We start from the raw sequence: 19,480 nt of genomic DNA, 5'->3' as shown, positions 1-19,480 counted from the left end.
TATCTCTTCAGTATTGTTCCTCAGACTTCCAAGAAATGACTTTTTGTGGGGCAATGAGAAAAGGCGAGAGATATATTCAAATGCAAATGATCAGAACGGGGAGGCTCCAGAATAAAATTAGCCTTCGTCTGTACACAGCTACAGCATGAAGATTAACATCTCTCTTTCTTTTAAATACCAGAGCTAAGGGACCCTGTAGGACAGGCAGAAAGCCAATACATGAGGATTTCCCCCACTGCTGCAAAATCCCTGTGGTGGTGGGGTCTAACTTTTGGATTGTAGCCGCCCAAGTTCTCCTCGGAGTACGTGCACCGATGGACTTAAATTTGTCACATCCATTAATTTAAGTGGGCCAACTCTGAATGCAACCGCGCAATGGGTAGAACCCCCTGCCTATGACGCAGCTGCAAGAGGCGCAAGAGCCCTGTCGGAATGGGGGCGCGCGCTGGTGGGAGGCCACTCCGTTTCCCGCCTTTCTACTGCCCCAGGCGACACCCCCGTTTTCGGGGGTCCCAACAAGCCTCCCGCCGGCGCGTTCTTACCTTTCCTCTTCCTTCTTTTGCTGCTGCAGGACGGAGCCGCAGCTGTTGCTGGTTTCCAGGGTGACCAATCACCCCGCGGAGGCTGTTGCAGCCGCGGAAGGCGGTCACGGCGCTGCTGCCTCCGCCCTCATGGGCGGGAAGAGGCGGAGGAGAGCCGGTCTCCGCTTCCCGCCTTGTGCGCGCGTTCCAAGGTGGCTTTGCCGGGCGGGAAGAGGCGCTTGGAGCGCAGCTCTTGCGGCAGCAGGGCGCTCCCTCCTTTCCTTGGTTGTTTCCCCCCCCCGGAGCCTTGCTTTTTAACTGCGCGCTCTGGTCACTCGTTGGGCTTGGGCTCGGGGGTCTTGTGAGGCACGTCTTGACACGGGTAGGAACGTCGGCAGCTGCCCTCGTCATTAAAAAGGAGCATTGGAAAGTCACCTCGCCAAAGGAGCCGTGTGGGGAAAGCGCTACGGTCGCCAGGAGCTGCTGTCTGTGCGCCTTGGTAGCCCGGAGATTTAGCAAAATCCCTGCCTTGCTTTCTGCTTTTACATGCTACTACTGGCTGGTCCCTTTCAGGCCAAGTCCCGATTATCCACTTTGGTGCAGGAATAGAGGGCGCTCTAATTAAAAGTCGCAGCCCCGTATTAGTTTTACAATATAAACGCTTATGCCACGTGGCAGCTCCTGTACAGTATAAGGTGTAGAAAGCCGATGGTGAATATTCCAGATTTTCTACGCTCTCCCCGCTCCTTTAAGTGTTCTTGTGTATAAAATGATGAACTAACAAAAGAATAATCTAGTGCGAACCTGTGGCCTCCAGATTATGGGAGTGAACGGTACTCCCCCCCAAAAATATGGAGAGCACAAAGTTGGGAAAGGCTGGTGCAGACTTCGGGGCTTTAATATTGTAACCCTAAATTCCCATTTTTCAGTTTCCTCCAATGTCCATCTCATTTCAGATTTAAATAACAGACTGTGGGAAGAGAGTCTGGGTAGTTAGTTGTTTAATGTACGGCAACCAAATCCTATACACGCATACTTAGGAGTAATTTTCATGGAAAACAATAATTGTTTCTTAGTAGACATGTATAGAATGGCACTGTAAATATTGTAAATGACTTCTAGGAGAAAATAATTCAGCACAAACATAAAACATTTTTAGATTTGTCATTTATTTTCAAGGGGGGAAATCACATTTCAAGTACAACTTATTTAAATTTGTTCTTATGTATAGAATTTAATAAACTTTGTTCTGAAATGGGGACCCTATTTCTTGTATAATATCATGTATGATAAATAATTGCATATTCAGGATTTTGTGAAATGGATGATTAGGGGGAAATCATGATGGAAAGACATTTATAAAAATCATTATTTACAAAAAAAATAGACATTTGTATTCTAATCTATAAGGAAAGAAACACTGAAAATATGTGGTTTTATGATTATCTTCAACAAGTCAATACGACACATTCATATTACCAGTGGTCAGATATAAAGCTTTGCTGCAGTGTTTCTGATGCAACAAACCTATATAGTTTACAATTTTTCTCTGAGACCATCAGGTTAGCAGCAAAGCTTTCATAACAGACTAAGCAGTAAACAGGGCCAACTAGACTAAAAGGATAGTATATTTCATTGCACACGTAGGCTGAGAAGTCCAGACTTTTAAACAAAAATGTTTAAAAATATACATGTGTATTTTAAGTCCACAAATATCTATAAACAGTTTATACACAAGGTTTTTTATTATAAAATGATATAGTTTGATATCTGATAAAACACCAGGGAATCTAATTCAGGTTTCAAAATTCCTTTAGGGTTGAAATCACAGCTAAGAATTAAGACCCAAGGCCTGCAAATGCTTATACACATGCTTAATTGCATGCAAGTCAATAGTGCCTTTGAAAACATGTGTACAACAGTTTGGCAGGATTGGAGTTTAGCATTTGAGTTTGATTGAGCCAGTTAAATTTAAAAAAAAAGTGTGTGCCTACAATTCCTTCATTTTGAAAATCCATCTCCCCTTCTAAGACACTAGCATAAGTGGTATTCTTAAGTGTCTAGTTGAGAAATGATGTGGTAGTTTTATAATCCCAATTTACCGGAGGTAACAGCTAAAACAGCTGTATTCCATATTCATACTAATTTGAAATACAATTTATTAATGTTAAACATTGTTAAAGTCACTAAAAGACAGATTCTAGACTTTCACGTACTGCTTGGCCTATAGTGAAATTCCTGCTCATGGGTAAACCCTTTGAACATCATCATCACACTAATCCTTGAAATCAAAAGTAAGAGTTCAGTAGCAGCAACAGTAATCCTTTCTTGAAGGTCAAAAGAGGTCAATTGCTTTGTGATATTGTAAATTTCTAACCACGTCTAATGGAGCAAAACGTTGAAGAGCATAAGATGTCCATTATCACTAGAAATGCCACTTACACAAACTTTCAAGAAAGAAATTCCAGCTCTGGTGTAGACCCAAGATTGGGATTTTCCCATGGGAAAAAGTATTCATTATCATATTGCATTTGAAGTGATTTGGTTATCATGGTAATCTTCCAAATTAAAAATTTAACAAGAAAAGCTTGTTTAAAATGCTTTTTTTTAAAAAAAACAACAACAAATACATTTACATTGCAGTGATACTGAACTGACTCGACACCTAAGTAGATGTCAAACATGAATGAGATAACATTACTTTGTTTAGTTAAAAAACAATGTACAACTTTTTCCAGAGTGCTCTATATATGCAGAGGTATCCTGTAACTTCTAATAAAGTTGTACACAGAGAGGAGTCTTTCCTATTAAGCTATGGTAAAGGTAAAAAATTGAAGAACAAGAATTGGAGGACAGAGGAGCTGTCACTACAATTACTCTAAATCTTTAAGTAAAAGAATTATTTCAATTTTCTTGTCAGGCTCTTTAAAAATATTGATCCCTTTCAACATGATTCAGCCATTTCAAAATTACTCCTATAAAAGATAAAGTAGTGATTGTTCATGTTAACTCTTGCAACCAGAAGAAGCTCAGAAAGCACCATCAGTATACTTGCACTAGGGTCAGTCAAGAGTGGCTTTCTTTGTTTGCAGCTTGTTGACGATTCACAATAGGGTTGATTGATCCATATCAAAAGAACCCTGTTAGGTACATGCAAGAGTTAGTGTGTTTACATCAGCTTTTCTTTAGGATTTTTGCTGTTACCAGCAGAATGCTTGGGAGTCCCACTTAGAAAGGGTCTTCCTAGGCTTCAAGAGTAGCTTACTTAGGGCCACGTAAGAGCAGCTTCCCAAAGGTAAGTTTAGAAGTCCATGTCATGATTTAGACTGCAGTCATTGTGTGAGTGGAGTTCTGCTCATACAACAGGACTTCCCTCTTCTCTCCCTGCATGCCTCCCAAATCTGCTTTGGAGTCCCCAACACTCGAGCAGATTTTGAGGGCGTAGAGGCAGCTGGGTGGTGGTGGGGCTGTGGTGGTGGGAAGTTCTGTTGTGCAAGTAGAAGTCTTACACACATGGAATGGCAGCACTGAATACAACCCATTGTTGCAACGGCTTTCATATGTTCAAACAAACATCTAAGCACAATGGTTCTTTCCCATTTTAACAGTTTCAGGTCTGATTTTTCTTTATCACATACAGTAGAAGGTAAATAGAGGAGGAGTATCAGAGATGCTCTATACAGTCAGCAAAAACAAGACCTGGAGCTGACTGTGGCTCAGATCATCAGTTTCTTATAGCAAAATTCAAGCTTAAACTGAAGAAAGTAGGAAAAACCACTGGGCTGGTAAGATACAATCTAAGTCAAATCCTTTATGAATACAAGGTGGAAGTGAGGAACAGGTTTAAGGATTTAGATTTGCTGGACAGAGTGCCTGAAGAACTATGGATGGAGGCTCGTAACATTATACAGGAGGCAGCAACGAAAACCATCCCAAGGAAAAGGAAATGCAAGAAAGCAAAGTGGCTGTCCAACGAGGCCTTACAAATAGCAGGGGGGGGGGGGGAGGCTAGCAAAATGCGAGGGAAATAGTGAAAGATACAGGAAATTGAATGCAGATTTCCAAAAAATAGCAAGGAGAGACAAGAAGGCCTTCTTAAACGAGCAATGCAAAGAAATAGAGGAAAACAATAGAATGGGAAGAACCAGTGATCTGTTCAAGAAAATTGGAGACATGAAAGGAACATTTCGTACAAAGATTACCATAATAAAGGACAAAAGTAGTAAGGACCTAACAGAAGCAGAAGACATCAAGAAGAGGTGGCAAGAATACACAGAGGAATTATACCAGAAAGATATGGATATCTCGTACACCCCAGGTAGTGTGGTTGCTGACCTTGAGCCAGACATCCTGGAGAGTGAAGTCAAATGGGCCTTAGAAAGCACTGCTAATAACAAGGCCAGTGGAAGTGATGATATTCAAGCTGATCATGGCCACAGGGCCCATCACCTCCTGGCAAATAGAAGGGGAAGAAATGGAGGCAGTGAGAGATTTTACTGTCTTGGGCTCCATGATCACTGCAGATGATGACAGCAGTCACAAAATTAAAAGACGCCTGCTTCTTGGGAGAAAAGCAATGACAAACCTAGACAGCATCCTAAAAAGCAGAGACATCACCTTGCCAACAAAGGTTTGTATAGTTAAAGCTATGGTTTTCCCAGTAGTGATGTATGGAAGTGAGAGCTGGACCATAAAGAAGGCTGATCGCCGAAGAATTGATGCTTTTGAATTATGGTGCTGGAGGAGACTCTTGAGAGTCCCATGGACTGCAAGAAGATCAAACGTATCCATTCTTAAGGAAATCAGCCCTGAGTGCTCACTGGAAGGACAGATCGTGAAGCTGAGGCTCCAGTACTTTGGCCACCTCACGAGAAAAGAAGACTCCCTGGAAAAGACCCTGATGTTGGGAAAGATTGAGGGCACAAGGAGAAGGGGAAGACAGAGGACGAGATGGTTGGGCAGTGTTCTCGAAGCAGCATGAGTTTGACCAAACTGCGGGAGGCAGTGGAAGACAGGAGTGCCTGGCGTTCTCTGGTCCATGGGGTCACGAAGAGTCGGACACGACTAAACAACAACAATCAGAGATGCAACTTGGATGCCCAACTGTTGGATATGTTGGTGCACCTGAGTGTTACTCAAAATGTTTATTCTACAGTGGCCTGCTAAATATTTTTTAGGCTGCAATCTGATGCCTACTTACCTAGCAGCATGCCACACTGAACGTAATATGACTTCTGAGCAGACATGTCCAGTACTGCATTCTAAGGATGGTAATTTTAAGTATAAAAAGAGAGAAAAGACAACTAGGTTGTATTTTTGTTACAATTTTATATATTTCTTCTGAGATATCATTTCTATAACTAGTAGCTGACCACTTCGATGGAACTAAGTGTATTCTGCCAATGAAGTCAATTAGAACTTTGCCTGTTACATAGTTTTAACTATGTATGCAACTTTGGACCAATTATTGGGAAAGTGGCTTATGAATGATATGAATAAATAAATATCTGAGCAGGTAAGATTTCAACTTCCAAGCACTTGGTAGCATCATTCGCCTTTAAAATGTGTATACCTTAGCTAATGATGCTTGATTTGGCTTACCTGTAAAACAGTATTCAGCTCAGTTAAATAATTCAGAACCAAACAACAGATCTGCTGCGCCTAGGGTCTTAAAAACACACCTAAAATATTATGATTGTCCTAAGTACAATTCTAAGAACCAGTTCACTTAAGTCCCTGACAAGAGCAAGGCTCAGGGTCACATGTGCCCCATACTACTGGTATGTCATATATATGTATGGCTCTACAAATGTACACTCCATGCAGCATGTAGTATTCTACGTATGGGGGCGGGAAGCACAGATAGGATCAATCCTCACTCTCAAGTCTTCATGTCAATCAGGATCAAGTAACTAAATAAAAAACAGCACCGACTTTTCTTTTAAACCTAGACTGCAGAAACTTAAAACACACATCCCTTTCCATCAGATGTTTTCATGCCAAAGGCAAACTGGGGGTGAAGGAACAATTTTTAAAAGGTGTGACACATGCTTTAATACGTAGTATGAGCACTGGAGAAAGTTTACAGCCATTAAGATCATCCTAAACAACCGAAATGTGGAATGTCAAGAATGCTCTGCAATTTGGTAATAGCATAAACTATGAGTTAACTATAGGTGTTAACTGTGTGGCATATATAAATTAACAGGAATGTCTTCCACTTTGCTTAAATAGAAAGGGACATTTTCAAATATAGTATGGAAGCCACGAAGAAGAATGAATTAGGTTGTAATTTTATACTCCCCTACCTGCAAGTAAGCCTCACCGAGGGCCTAAGTAGATGTGTATTGGATTGCACTGTTAAGAGTGCCTATTCATGCATTAGGCCATGAAAGTAAAGCCTTGTTTGAATTCTGTATTTTTTTTAAAAAAAATACATTCAAATAAATTGATTCAAAACAAATCTAAAAATAGGTGGCCCATTGAAGTTTAGTTGGCTTACTGAATATTGCATATTGTATCAAATTAAAAAAAAAACCACCACACACCTCATGTGCTTCATTAATCCGGTTGAAGTACTAGATACTAGGTTAATGTTTTATAAACTTGGACTTGGTAGAAATGTAATCTCAACTTTGTATAGAAATAATGCTTTACTTTCTAATATAGTTTTAGAAAACCTCTACAGCCTGAACCTATGCATATTTACAGCAAGGTCAGTTCCACATATTTCAATGGGACTTGCTCCTGAGTAAGTGTGCATAAGATTTCAGCCCTACTTATACCTTTAAAACCTATTGTTTCCCTTCCAAATTTTGCATGCAATATAGAAAGCTGTTTCCATTTGAATAGCTTGCTTGGAAGGCATGCTGTGTTTTGATTCTGCTTGTTTTATTTTATGAAACAGTAGGCCTTTCTGAATATGCCTTGCATGAGAAAGTGTAATCCATCAGCAGTTACTACAGATACATGAATCCTCTTCACTCTCCCTGCTGATGACTTGTACTTATCACAACTGGCTCAGATGAAGGAGTTAGATTTTAGTTCTTTTCTGAACTGGGTAACCTCCATAATGACACTCAATTCCTTGTGTATCTTAGCTATGCTTACTACTTGAAGATGACCCTGTAGGTGAAGCTGTTTCAGAGGTACACTAGAACTTTCTTTGCACAAGTGTGTGCTTGGGGCTGATAAGACAAACAATGTGTGCAACACAGCCGTCATGCATAGGCTGCATTTTTAATAATTGAAAATGTACTTCTAAAATCAGTATTCAGTAAAAAGCTTTTGATAAAGCCTATGGGTGCTGCACAGAAATGCAAATAAAGCTTGCACAAGAGCTTCTTTTACTACAAAAACTTGGCGAATAACTTTTTTAAAAAAATGACAGGACATGTTTTCATTCCCTTTTTCAATATTATTGGTGGATCAGGACTTTTGAGTTGTTACAGGGAGAAATATGGATGGCACTCCCATGGTTGCCAGCAGTTGATATCGCACACCCTGTGGCAGAAAGTGCTGGAAAAAATAACCGTATTAAGAGCTAGGGCATGTTGGCCATTAGTTGGACCTTTTTGCGGGAAGATGTGAATACTGCTACATTAACTGCTAAATAAGGCAAATGGAGAAACTTTTTTAAAAAAGATATTTTCTTCTATTTATAAATTATTTGTTTTTGAACGTTTGCAGAATTTTTTCTAAGATTGGGATAAGCTATATTTATGTTGGATACTTATCAAATTCAATTGTATTGAACATATTTCTCTCCATTTACCTGTCTGCTCAGAGATTTAAAATCCCTAGTTTGCTTTTAGATTTTTTTTGAATGTGAATTTCTTTCCAGCACTGAAAATGAATTTGCACACTAATATTTTTCAAATGCACATAATGTGCTATTTGCATGAAAAAAACTTTTAAATTCAAATCAGAATTTGTGAACTTTTTGTGGACAGTAATGACATTAGCTATAGGTTGTTTTTTTTAAGCTCACAATTATGTGACTGCCTGGTAACTTGTACATGTTGGAAGAAAATAAAATTAGTGTAAGCAAAGTTCTCCATCCATTAGAGCAAGGCAAAAACTTGCTTTCTCTCACTCCAGCTTTTGTAATAAGCATCATGATGATGTCACCAGAAGGCCACATTTACTTTCACATAGAAAGATCAGACACATGTCTAACATGGCAACTTTTAGGAACACAAAGTACAATATAAGACTGTTTTCCACCTCAAGCCACACAGAGTTCTAGCAATTCACAAAATCAACATCAGTGCTACAGAGAAACCAGTGGGGCCAAAGAAAAGTAGTTATATTTTTTATATTGTGTGTCGTATTTTCCTCAAAATTAGCTCCTCAGGTTTCTCATCCAAGATTCATATTAAAAGAAATTCTCTGTTATTTTCTCCCTTCTGATGATGTATGAAATTTCAGCTTCTACCACTTTAGGATATCTATTTCCCATGCTTGTTTCCAAAGGGATATATAATTTATGACTGGATTTCCTACCAGGACAGCCTCTGATTTTGTTTGCTTGCTTTAATGCAGACACAGCTGTTCCTCAAGCACAGCCATTTTCGCATGCAAATGAGACAGTTGGATGCCAACCTACTTAGACCTCAATGTAAAAAAATACTAGTTGTGTGTACAAAAAAAATAGCATGGATACTATCCACTAGTCTCATGACCCTCTGCACAACTCCAGTGAGCCCTCTCATCAGCTCCTGCTGTACAGGCTGCAAGCTTAGCTGCCAAATGAACAAATGCAGCAGAACTAAAACACTATAAATATCTAGCAAGCATTTCAGCAACATAAGAGAACTGGACAGTTTTGTTCTTTAAAAAGTGCTGCACTCTCCTTTATGATGGATGTTAAGAAATACCTCAAAACTGATTAGAAGCTTAAAACCCAAAACGTCTGTTTGAAGAAAGCAGAATATGCTGGCAGTTAAATATCTGCAGGGCAACTGAGACTCCAGTACGATTAATGATTGTGCCACCAATTCTGCCACACAAACTTAGTGCAGCTACGGTTTCTCACTATGAAGCCACAACACAAACCTTTACAGATTAAAACACGCATTAATACATTACTTTCGAGCACTTTCTTCCTTCACTTGTACCTTAGACTCTGACTAGGAAATGTAAATTTTCTTAGCAAGGAATCTGCATGCATATGGTATTGTAAAAATAAACAGGCATGCCTAACAAACTGGAAGAAAAACTGTTGCTGAAATAAAACACAGTCTCTTTTATACCCACATAAAGATGTATTTGTCAAAAGTTGTCACATTTGTGTTTTAAACTGCTTATTTGAGCCCAACCCACCAGAAGCTTCTCCTGTGCAAGACTTAGTGAAAATAACTGGAACTGCTTCACTGCCTGGCTGTGCTTTCATTCAATTCAATAGGGCTTGCATAGTGAGGAGGTTTCTAGTGGACGGCCCCCTACCGCCACATCTGATCATGTCAGACAAAGGGGAAGGAACGGAAAGCTTTTCCAACACATGCTTCATCACAATGGAAGTGTATCCAATAACTTATATCCAGACCTTAAAAAAATATCAACTTGTTTTTACAATGAAAAAGTGGGTTGGTGGAGGGAGATACATTTCTGTCATTGGGGGAAGTATGCTATAACCACCACCACATTTACTGAAAATGTTCTGGAGTTAAATCAATCAAATACTTAGAAGATAGACCTGTTCATTCATATAACTATTTATATGACATACTAAGGGCTAAAGGAAAAACGGAGTGAATTTGCAGGTCTTTAGTTAAACTTTCTTTTTTGAGGCACCCCCTTTCTCACAGCAATTAGCATGGTATTCAGATTGTATATATTGACAAAATGTTATCTACCTCTGAAAGCATTGCGCCATTCAACAGTACTACTATTAAATTTATATACCACAGTTTAAATTACACCCATTTCATGAATGGTAAAATGCTAAAACTCAAGTGTCTAACTGCCAAAATACAGCCTTACTGGAATGAGTACAATTTACAAATACAATAATTACAATTTAAAACATTAACAATATTACATCTAGAAGTAAATACTGTAGGACTGGTCAACATGGCATTTTCTGAGGGAAAATGTTGAAAGTTGCTGACACTTCCAACAGAAATGTCCCAAGTACAGGATTTAGTTTTTCCTCAAACAGCGTATAAAACCCGTTCACCCACAGCAGTCCTCAGCTATATGGATTTTCCACATACTTGCATAAACTTCTGTTAGTTATCTGCCAGGTATTTTCCTGAAAGGAAAGTGATAAAAGGTATGTTAAAAGAAAAGTTTCATAACATTAATAAAGCTCGTATTTATTTTTATAAACATGGCAATTTACAATAAGCCACTGTTCATGGCTTACCAGGTCTGAGCAGCATGCTTTTCCACACCAACCAATCACTCCCACCTTGCTTCTCCCCTGGAGTGCCTGGGACCAACAAGTCATGAAGACTTGGCTTGTTGCAGCCAAGCCCAGTGGATTGTTTCTCTCTAACAAATGAAAGCATGACTTGCTGATAATGATTTATTAGGGCAAAACAAGCCACAACACCAAGTTCAGACCTATTGATAAGCCAAGTCTTCACCACTTACTGTTCAGTCCTAATAAGCCATTAACCATGGCTTGTCCTTACATGCAAACTGGCCTATCAATTAAATTACTTAAGTGAAGGTGGTTGATGACATTATCATGAAATGTGGACTTTCAGGTCTGTCCCTCTACTGCAGTTGAAACAAATCTAGATTCTTGACTTCACCTAATAATACAAATTGTTCAAATCTTTCAGCTGGCAATAGTCTTCAAGTTACTGTTTACAGGAAGGTTCTTCTAATAACAACCTGAGAAACATACTGAATTATTGTTCTTTTCCTTGTGAAAGATTGTGAATTACTTCTTTAGGTCCAGGTGCCTCAGACCGGTTGAGATCTCTCAGTGGGGCACAAGAAGGGGAAGAGATCAAACAACTTTTCATATCTTATTCATATTGGAGCTATTGGACAAGGCACAGGAAATCCAAACATGTGTGTTGCATCCTCATAGGACACTAGTGGCCAGGGTGGTGTGGAGGAGCTGCCCTCCCAGCACCAGAGTCACTGCAGCTGACCTGGACAGGTCTACACATATGCCCTGGCAAAGCCAATCCGGCACTCACAGTAGTGCATTCTGTGCCATCCCAACCTCACCACTGCTCTGCTCTGCTCTGCCCCACCCCACCCCTCTCTAAGTAAACTGCAGTGATGCTGCTGTTGGAAGGGCAGCTTCATGACTCCACCCCATCACACCATCTGCGCCATAACTTCTTATCAAGACCTGTGGCTCTTGAGGCAGGAGATCCCAAAGGAATTCTCCATGGTGGTAAAAAGGAAGAAGTGGTGCCATATGTATGTATGTACCCATGTGCGCTCACAGCTCAATAGAGTTTGAGCAACAGATCAGGCAACAGCTTGGTTTTATAGGATGAAACTGAAAAGATGCGACCAGCATCCCACCCCCAATTCCTTATTACAATGGGAAGCATGCATCTTTTAACAGATGGCATGATGGGATGTAGGCACCCAGACTAAACAACCCTGGACACTGACCTTTCCAGACCTAACCACCCAGCTCCCCATTTTGCTGATACACCCCTACCCCCACTTAGAAGAAGAAAATTTAAGGCGCCTCTATAGAAACAAACAAACAAAAAAATTACCTGCTGCAAACCTCTTTTTAATAAGTGAAAAACGATACCCGGCTCCAACAAGTTCAATATCGCAACTGGACAGAGTGGTCCCTTCGCTGGTGAACTGCACAACCAGGGGGGAAGGTTTGCTTGGTCCCTCGGATAACTGGAATCGTGCCAGCAAAGAGCCCACACCTTTAAGGTAGAAAATACAGCAAGTATGTTACAAAAATGTAACACAGTGAGAAAACCTATGCACATGTAGGAGACTCACTGACAGCGGGATAAGCTTTCATTTTGCTAATTGTTAAAGCCAGATCACACCACTTCCCCTTCTTCCTCCTGAGCAACTGGTGTTTTTAAGCAGCAATCCTATGCACACTTACCTGGGAGTAAGTAAACACCACTGAACATAGTGGGACTCCTAGGAGCCAACTCCTAGGGGCCAAGGTCCCTTTACCCCCCCAATAAAATATTTGAGGGGGCTGACCCCCCCAGTTGATGAACACTGGCATTCAAATGCTGTGTATGCAGGGTGGGACTTACCTGCCCACCTCAGATTTTATTCAAGTCCCCCCCCCCCCGGAACTTATTTCTGAGATAACATGCATAATCACACTGCACATACCAGTCTCATCAGTTTATTTGTATGCTTATTATTCGTAATAATTTTGTAACCAAACCAGTTCACAGAAATAATGAAACTACATATAAAAAAAATTAATTCATAAACGTAATACATAAATAGCAATGACATTTCAGTAATTAACTCACCCCAATAACATGTTAAAATAAGTGCGCAGCCCAGGAACTCTTGGCTTTATTGTACTGTATTCAGTTTCATGTAATAACTATCCATGGCTGCACTGTTCAATGAGTCTCCTCACTCCACACAGTGAGAGAGGAGTGAGAAGACAGCTATACATGATGACGCAGTAAGTGGGGCACATGTTAGTATGAGTAGAGGGAGAAAACGTAAGGCCGAAGAGGCTGATTTTTCAGAGGAGCATGTAAGCTTGCCTTATTACCTCCATTCTCTGATTTTTGTGAAATATCAGGAATCCTCCACAATATCTTTTGCTGTTCAGCATTCCTAAAAACAAAAGAAAGCTTGTTGGTATGAGTTTTGGAGTGACAGGACACGTAGCAAGCAAATTAAGCGCTGCAGGAAGCAGGCAATCTGAAATTAGCATCATCCAGCATAGAACGTCAGTACAGAACAGTGTAGTTCAGGAACCATCCCAGTTTATTGTTACAGTGCTGAGCAGGAAGTTCCCATAACTATTTGCCTTGTGTAAAGCTAGCATCCCCACTACCTTGGGGCAGCCAACTTGGTGCCCATTATACACTGTTGTTCTACAGTTTCCCATCAGCCCCAGCCACCATGGCCAAACAAAGGTCAGGGATGATGCAGCCCAACATCATCTGAAAGGCACATGTGTTTGTTTGATTTTTGGCCAGAGGTTTTCCTGAGAAAACCTGCTCTTTAAAGCTGAATCGGAGCAAACTTCCGTTTGGGTTTTCTTCAGGTTGATGTTTGCTCCAATTGAGCTTTACAGAACGGTTTTTTTCAGGGAGAGCTCTGGAACAAAAAAACAAAAAAGGGGGTGCTTGGACACAGAGCTTTAAATCTCAGACCATGCCTGGAAAGAGCAGAGGAAAGGTAAGCGTGGATAAGCTGTAGCATTAAGTTTCTCTCTTTCTCATTTGCATACAAATGCTCTAAATGCTACAGAGTTATTCAGACAGAACTGTGCAAAAGTTTTAATCACATAATGACAAGGGCTGATCAAAAACAGTTTCAGGTTGTCCATATGGAACCACCTTCAGCCATTAAGAACAGTGCATCTCTGGAGTGAGCACTGGGAAGGATCAAAGACCAGTTTACGTTCATACCAAATAGCAGGTGGAAGCACAGCTTGAAGTTTTGTCACTCCTCCGTCTATGGGAACAAGGAACTGCACATTGTTTAAAGCTACTGGTGTAGTCATTGCCTCTAGATTATATTTGTAGTCAATGCGTAGATCGGTGCTTGTAGGCTCACACCGCCAGTTCACTGCAAGGTTCAATGGAGTAGACTGAATACCCTGGGCTGATACCTTATAAGAAAGAGAAAGGGAAGATTTCATAGGCAAAGTGTAGTAGTAGTAGTAGAAGAAGAAGAGTTTGGATTTGATATCCTGCCTTTCACTCCCTTTAAGGAGTCTCAAAGCGGCTAACATTCTCCTTTCCCTTCCTCCCCCACAACAAACACTCTGTGAGGTGAGTGGGGCTGAGAGACTTCAGAGAAGTGTGACTGGCCCAAGGTCACCCAGCAGCTGCATGTGGAGGAGCGGAGACGCGAACCCGGTTCCCCAGATTACGAGACTACCGCTCTTAACCACTACACCACACTGGCTCTCTAGTTATAAACTTTCAGATTAAAAGGGGTTCTTTTGGCCTGGAATATACTTTGCATTGTTTTTACTTTTCCTTTAGTACAATTCAGCATGTCCATTCATAAAAAGTTTTTTTTTTTGGGGGGGGGGGAGATACTGAAACCAGCAATGACTAACAAAAAGGAACTATATTTATCCAGCCCTTATGCACATTGAACATTTCACCAGATGATATACTGTAAAAGGTATTACCTGATATTTAAGCATATCCACATTATAATACGTTGCTTGTGGTTTCTGTTCAGATACTTTCTTTAAATGTGTCATCAAATTTGGCATGTTTACCCAGAATTCCTTTGCATTGGCATCAGCTTGTGTACTGTCACTGCATCCATTTAGGGGAAAAAGAGAGAAAATGTTAATTTTGTAAATGGAAAACTTTTGTCAGCAAGTAATAACACGAAGAGCAGGGTTGGGGAACCTGGGGCTCAGCTAGGTATTGGATTACAACTCCTAAGTCCCAACCCAACCAACCCTAATGTCCAGTGATCAGGGATGAAATACCACACGTCCTTCAGATAGATGTGTGTTATATTTGTAGCATGTTCATTGTGTTAAGAAATGATGTCAAATTGTAATGGTCTTACTGGGGCAAAATTTGAATGCAAAGAATGAGAGACAGAGACTGATTCAGAGGTCTTCGGCAGCAGATTCACAGTGAAAAGCTGAAGAATGGCAAGCAGGTTTCTAGCTATATTGTTAACAGTCCCATTTTCTTCTAATTTGGCATTGCCAAAAACTGGAAAGCGAAATAGTCATTTATTATAGCTGCTTCAGAATGACCCATGCTCAAGCTGATGGTGATCAACATGAACATTTTGTGTTTGCTTTCTGACAACAGCTTGACAAATGAGCATGCTGCTCATCTGTAAAATCACTATACAACAATAAAAGAAAACATTGTGAGAGTTACCGTTTCAACAACAGAGTATAAACGCCACAGGTACTTTTGTATGTTTTTGACATACAAAAATATACTGAAAGGTTTTAGATATTTATAAATTAAGAATGCTATTGATCTCATTTATTATCTATGCAAAGTTTCTTGTACGAAAGTTACAAAAGCAACTTCCTCCTATAAATCTATAAAATAGAAAGATATTTACCAGCAAAGCAGTTGGGGGTTTGGCAAGACGTGTTCTAACCTGTTGTAATTTGTTACACGGAATGTTAGAACAGCAGGGGCGGGATTATTGGCAAAATGTCTAGTAATTCCTGCAGGAAACGACAGCACCATCTCTCCAGTAATCTTCACTATGCATCTTTAATATCAAAAGAAACGTACAGAAAGAGAAAGAGAACAATTCATTCAGGTACATTTCCCTATACTTGGAGGAAAGAAAACTTTTTATTTGATTTTTTGTTGCATACAAAAATGTGTAGGCACTGAAGTAACAGAGAAAAAGAAAAATAATACAGAGTTGTAAAATGAAATAAAAACAGCAAACCAATATACCAGATTACAGTCATACTTCACTGAAGATCAGATGATATTTCAATACCCCAACCACGCTGAAGACTGAGAAGCTGGAGCATCTGTTTTTTTCTCTTGACACAGTAATTTATGAAAGCATTCAACAGAACTCTGATTGCATCATGCTAGGGTCCCCTTTTTGCAAAATAACTGATCCCTGTGTCCTCTCCCCACTCAGTACAGTGGTACCTCTGGTTACGTAATTAATTCATTCCGGAGGTCTGTTCTTAACCTGAAACTGTTCTTAACCTGAAGCACCACTTTAGCTAATGGGGCCTCCCGCTGCCGCCGCACAATTTCTGTTCTCATCCTGAAGCAAAGTTCCTAACCCGAGGTACTATTTCTGGGTTAGCAGAGTCTGTAACCTGAAGCGTATGTAACCTGAAGTGTATGTAACCCGAGGTACAACTGTACTTATTTACTGAATTATTTGTCAGCTGCCAAAGAATATTTTCTCCAACTTTGTTGCTGGTTTTACATCACCAGTCCCTAACGTGTGGCCCACCTACAGGCAAATAAGGGGATGTTCACACCAGCAGCTTAAAATTCAGTGAGGTTGTTTCCCACTGCTGCATTTGAAACCACATTTGCACAGTGCTGTTCATACCAGAGAGGGAGACTCAGCCAAGGAGTGCGGCCTTTTTTGTTTCCCTGCCTTCTCAAACGTACACACCATTCTTAAAGTACTAAGTGAATGCAGCTGGACTAAAGTTCAATTGAGAGAGGGAAATGCATCAAACAACAGTATTTGTCAAGAAGCTACAGCATCAGTATGGGTTGTGGCTAAGGTCGGGTTCTGAATTTGGCTTCAGGGGGGAAAAACTAGCAGTGGGAGTACACAGGATGCAGAGTAAGCAGTAAAGGTGAGCATACTCTAACTGTGTAAGACCAACCCTGAACCGTTTATTATTGTATGGGGAAGAGATGGAGGGCAAACAATTTGATACCTACTTGTTAGGATCTGCTCCTTTGAAGTACGCATTAACTGTTTCAGTGAAAGCTGCAGCTACGGGCAGAGTGTCTTGTGCACCCATTGTCAAGGGGCTGGGTCCTCTAGAAGAGCCTGCAACCAATGAAAAATAGTCACTTTTTATGCACACAGAAACCTTTTCGATTGCATCAAGTCAACTCCATCAAGGAAAATGCAGAGAAATGCAAAGAGAAGGCAAAAAGCAGTCATTTTATAAATCAAGCACTCTACTGGCAAGTTACGTCAACTTTGTTTCTGGTCTAAAAAAATACTTACGTTTTTCTCTAAGCAAAAATCAAAACCAAAGCTTTTAATCACTGTTAGTAGCAGTGTGTATATGTGTGTGTGTTTAATGCAAGCCAGGCACAGTTTCGAACTTCAGCACCAGAGCAATCCACCCACAGTGAATAAGAGAATAATCAATGTAATTTTGTTGAAAGGAAACTCCTGGGAAGAAAAATCAGCTGAAACCAGTGAATCCATCAAGGCAGAACGCAAGAGACAAGAAGCGCAGGCGATGCAGTGCAGTTAGTAAGACGGCTTAAAAATGTTTTTAGCACTGGTGCTGGTTTAGTGTTAGTTTTCTCCCAGACTGTCACTATTTTGCTGGAGGGGTTCAATTACACACTGGAAAATTGAGATCTGTGCAATTCAGGTGGATTAAAGCACACTTGTGCAACAAACCCACTTTTAAAAAATAAAAACAACAAGCAGTCTTTTCGCGTAAGAAAAGTGATGGGGAAAATGCATTAGAAAGTGTATGATAATCATTGACAGGAAGTTGTATAACCTGCACAAAAAATCAGGGTGAAAGTTCAATAAACAGTGGGTGTTGTATAACCTTCACACACAAAAATCAGGGGGGGAGAAGCTTAATAAAGAGGATGTCTGGAGGTGCTCCTTGCCTCACACTAACTTTGCCCCCACCATGGGAGGGGGGTAAAAGATGTACCTTTGACTGTATGGGGTAATAGCTAACTTGCAGGAAGACCACATCTTCATTTAAAACAGGGTACATGTGCAGTCCTGCACTGAAAAGGCAGAGTTCATCAGGAACGTTAATTATTTGTTTGTTGAAAAGGGGAGCCATTTGGGTGGAGTATCTATCCTGGTGATTGTCGTGGTTGGTTCTTGTTTTTTGAACACTTAAAATGGCTACTTGAGAATGTGGATAATTGTCTGGGTTTATTTAATGCAGTAGAAACCTTCTAATTCATTACTTTATTCGGTTTGGTGACTTGCAATATTTCAGTGCCTGGACTTTTCTTCGAAAGCTGATATCCATCTGATTTCAATTGCCTATCCAGAGATAGATCTTTCCCATGGACACAATTACTGAGGTTCAAGGAAGGAAAAAACAACAAAGCAGGGGCAGTTGTGGGTGAATGCAGGGTCTCACTTACCTATTCCTCTTTGGACAGTTAAATAAGAATCCCATTAAGTCCCAAAGAGGCCCTGTATAAAACTGCTCTTTCAGCAGTAAGGCCAAACTAGGTATGTTGGGCAAGCTGCCCAAATGTCTGTCCCATTCACATATAAAGAGGGGCAGGGGTTGGGTTGCCCCATTTCAAAAAGTAAAAATCCAGACATCAAAGTTGTTGAGCTTTCTTTGGCAAAATTCCCCCACAAAAATGTCATTTTTGAGTTATTTTTCAGGAACATTGGCAAAAACAACACTGCTGACATGGATCAACATGTGTCCGGATTTTCATGGACATTTTAACAATTTCTGCCTGGACACTGTTTCTGACTGCAGTATTCCGGTTATGTTCGGGAGGTTCCTGACATATGGCAACCCTCAAAGGGGGTGCTGAAGAAAAGGGACACCTACATTCTCTTCCACTTGATGTTGCTGGACTCCATTGCTTTAAGTTGTTTTCTCTGTCTAGTTCTACTACTGGAACTAAGCCAACCTGGAAGGAAATGAAAGCTCTGGAGTACAGAGATATAAAGTGGAGGAGAGCCAACTTTTGCTCTTCTCCCTCATGCACTCCTTTTCACATATTGTCTCCTAACCATGATTTATAGGTGAACAGGGCAGACATATGGATAACATACATATGGCAGCCTCATCACACCTAGTTTGGCCTTTTGAGGAGTAAATGACTGCAGGGAAAAACCAAGAATTTCACGTATTCAATTGAAGAATAGATGAAATGCCTTGTTTACTCAGAATGGAATCACAGATTTGGCAACAATTGCCTTATGCCTTCAATTAATGTTTGGCAAAGATATAGCAGGTTGCTCAACGGGTATTACAATAGTTAACAATTGTATGAATTAAGAGTCTCTTCCAAAAATATCCCAGACATTTTGATAAAATAAGCATTAGTGTGGTCATTTTGGAAGCCTGCACACATTTTAACTCTCAAATCTTACACTGACGTAAGAGGAAAAAAGCAGCAGCC

At 40.4% G+C, this 19,480-nt stretch overlaps 1 protein-coding gene across 21 annotated transcripts in view; it reads right to left on the bottom strand.

Moving 5' to 3' along the window:
- Positions 1 to 19,480, bottom strand: part of SGIP1 (SH3GL interacting endocytic adaptor 1) — a 145,685-nt gene that overhangs the window by 1,680 nt on the left and 124,525 nt on the right. For 20 of the 21 annotated variants that reach the window (XM_081915742.1, XM_081915761.1, XM_081915760.1 and 17 more), the window contains 7 exons: positions 17,054 to 17,165; positions 15,735 to 15,890; positions 14,821 to 14,953; positions 14,087 to 14,289; positions 13,219 to 13,283; positions 12,221 to 12,385; positions 7,903 to 10,776 (listed from right to left, as the gene is read on the bottom strand). In XM_081915742.1, coding sequence (XP_081771868.1) covers positions 10,754 to 10,776; positions 12,221 to 12,385; positions 13,219 to 13,283; positions 14,087 to 14,289; positions 14,821 to 14,953; positions 15,735 to 15,890; positions 17,054 to 17,165 — 857 coding nt within the window. In that variant the 3' untranslated portion in view covers positions 7,903 to 10,753. Of the gene's footprint in view, positions 1 to 7,902; positions 10,777 to 12,220; positions 12,386 to 13,218; positions 13,284 to 14,086; positions 14,290 to 14,820; positions 14,954 to 15,734; positions 15,891 to 17,053; positions 17,166 to 19,480 lie in introns of those variants that run through there. The other variant, XM_081915752.1, reaches the window with a different exon arrangement.

Source organism: Podarcis melisellensis, assembly GCF_964234715.1.
Source record: "Podarcis melisellensis genome assembly, chromosome: 6".
Taxonomy (NCBI): Eukaryota; Metazoa; Chordata; class Lepidosauria; order Squamata; family Lacertidae; genus Podarcis; species Podarcis melisellensis.
The sequence above is the reverse complement of the archived record's forward strand: the minus strand, read 5'-3'. Positions and strand labels throughout refer to the sequence as shown.